General features: G+C 38.8%; 1 protein-coding gene across 1 annotated transcript in view; it reads right to left on the reverse strand.

Annotated features, from left to right (window-relative positions):
* Positions 1-520: 520 nt before the first annotated feature.
* Positions 521-1,996, reverse strand: part of FAM149B1 (family with sequence similarity 149 member B1) — a gene marked incomplete at its 5' end in the record, with an annotated part of 13,147 nt that continues 11,671 nt past the window's right edge. Inside the window, one exon of the mRNA XM_010168762.2 lies at positions 521-594. Within this exon, the coding sequence (XP_010167064.2) occupies positions 521-594 (74 nt within the window). The remainder of the gene's footprint in view (positions 595-1,996) is intronic.

Here is a 1,996-nt window from a genome sequence, read left to right on the forward strand (position 1 = left end):
CTTTAAACATGTAAATAGAGCTTTAAAAATTTAAATTACTACTGCTGTGGAAGGCCTGATTAATCTTTTGTAGAGCTAACGGAAAAATCAGGTTCTGCAGTACCTGCCTGTAACAACATGAATCGGTCGCAAACCAGTAATGGGAAAACAGCAACGACTGAGAGCGTTGGGTAGATTTTCTAGGAGTTAGGCTTTACTGCCCACTGGAGGATATTCACCCTGCCACTGGAGGATATTCACCCTGCCACTGGAGGATATTCACCCTGCCACTGGAGGATATTCACCCTGCCACTGGAGGATATTGACCCTGCCACTGGAGGGTAACTTTTTCTACTAGTAGAAAATGGAATGTTTAAGTATACCCCTTCTAATCTTTGGCAGTTGCTTCTTAGATTTCTATAAAAATAACTATTCATAAGGAATGGTGCTTGAAAACTCTCTGTAAACAATGTTGACATTGCTGAGAATGAGAGGTGATTCATGACTCTCTGGAGAGGGATGGATACTTCTTCATGGCACGTCAGAACCCCTGTTTGCTTTTTGTGACTGATCCACTTCGACTGTGGGCTTTCACGGAACTGTGCAGCTTAAGACCTAGTAAACAGAGATCACATACAACTTTAAAACTTCTGGAAGATATTAAAACTAAGTAGCAAATATACCTCCTTTAGCTTAAAACTAAAATGCTTTAATGCTTTTTTTGGCTTGTTATTCTAATATGTGGCTATGAGCTGTATTATGCATAACTCTGGCAAGTGTGGATACAGATCGTGTTTTCATTTTTTTTTTTACATAACTGTATAAAGTAATTTACAGCCAAATTAGAAAAGAATAGGGGAATGGAAAAGAAAAAAGCCTATCTTTATTTTTTTTTAACTGAACTATGAACTTTCCAGTTGAAGATTCCAGTGTAAAAGTAAAAATTAATAACAACAGATTTTAAAACCCATATGCTAAACACCAGTTTTCATACCCACAAGTCTACTTCTAGGAACTGAGCAAATCAGTTTCTCAAACTGCTAAGTTTGAGACAGGTGACTGGCCTTCCAAAAGGGATAAAATGTGTGCTTTCATAGTTGCTGCACTGCAGGGAACTACTGTATTCTTTGATATTTCATGCAGTATTCAAGTCTCCAAAGTTCTTCTGCTGATTTCATATTTTTTTTGTTAATACAATAGTCATAAAACTCATCGTGCATTTAAAGATACTAGGGGGGGAAAGCAGATATTTGTTGTAATTTCAGTGGGAGCCACTCCTTTCTCGTTTAGAAACAAGGTACTTCAGTTTAGTGCCTTTGTTACACTCAAGTTGCCCCTTGTACCACTTATATTAGCAGCAGTGGGCCATTCAGCTATAAACAAGGTAAAAGACCCTGCCTGTCCTCTAATAATCACCCATGTGCTTGCTACCTTAACCCAGCTTCCATTAACTTTTGCAGCTTCCATCTTCGCTTGTTAGTATATTTTTATGTGAGAAACTCTGCCAACTCCATAAGGAATCCCAAAACACTGCCATGAAAGGAATCCAGTGTAACTTATCCTGACAGACCTAGTTTTCAGAAAGTGCACCTAATGCCCTGCTCTGTGCCACCCCTCCAGGTGGAGGTGATATTAGCATCAATACAAAGTTAACAGGGAGTGCCAAAGGTGAACTCAGGTGACACATATAAAGGCAGCACAGAAGTTAACTTTAGCTCTACTGTAATCTCTGAACAAACTTTATTTCAACTGACTAGACGAGACCCTGTGTGTGCCATGAGGTGAAAAACCTAAACCTCTGAAGGTAAAGTTGAAATAAGTAAGGTTCATTGGTCAACCCTAACACTTGTGTACACACATGAAACTTAGTCTTTTAGTTTCCTACTGTTAAAAAAGAACCACAACCCTGGTTGTGACTGTGTAGCTATTCTGACATATATCATGACTATTTTCAAAGTGTATTAACCATAAACAATTTAAGGAGATGACTCTGCAGTGAAGGAAGGGAAACTGGGGG

Source organism: Antrostomus carolinensis, unplaced genomic scaffold, assembly GCF_000700745.2.
Source record: "Antrostomus carolinensis isolate BGI_N321 unplaced genomic scaffold, ASM70074v2 scaffold50685, whole genome shotgun sequence".
Lineage (NCBI taxonomy): Eukaryota > Metazoa > Chordata > Aves > Caprimulgiformes > Caprimulgidae > Antrostomus > Antrostomus carolinensis.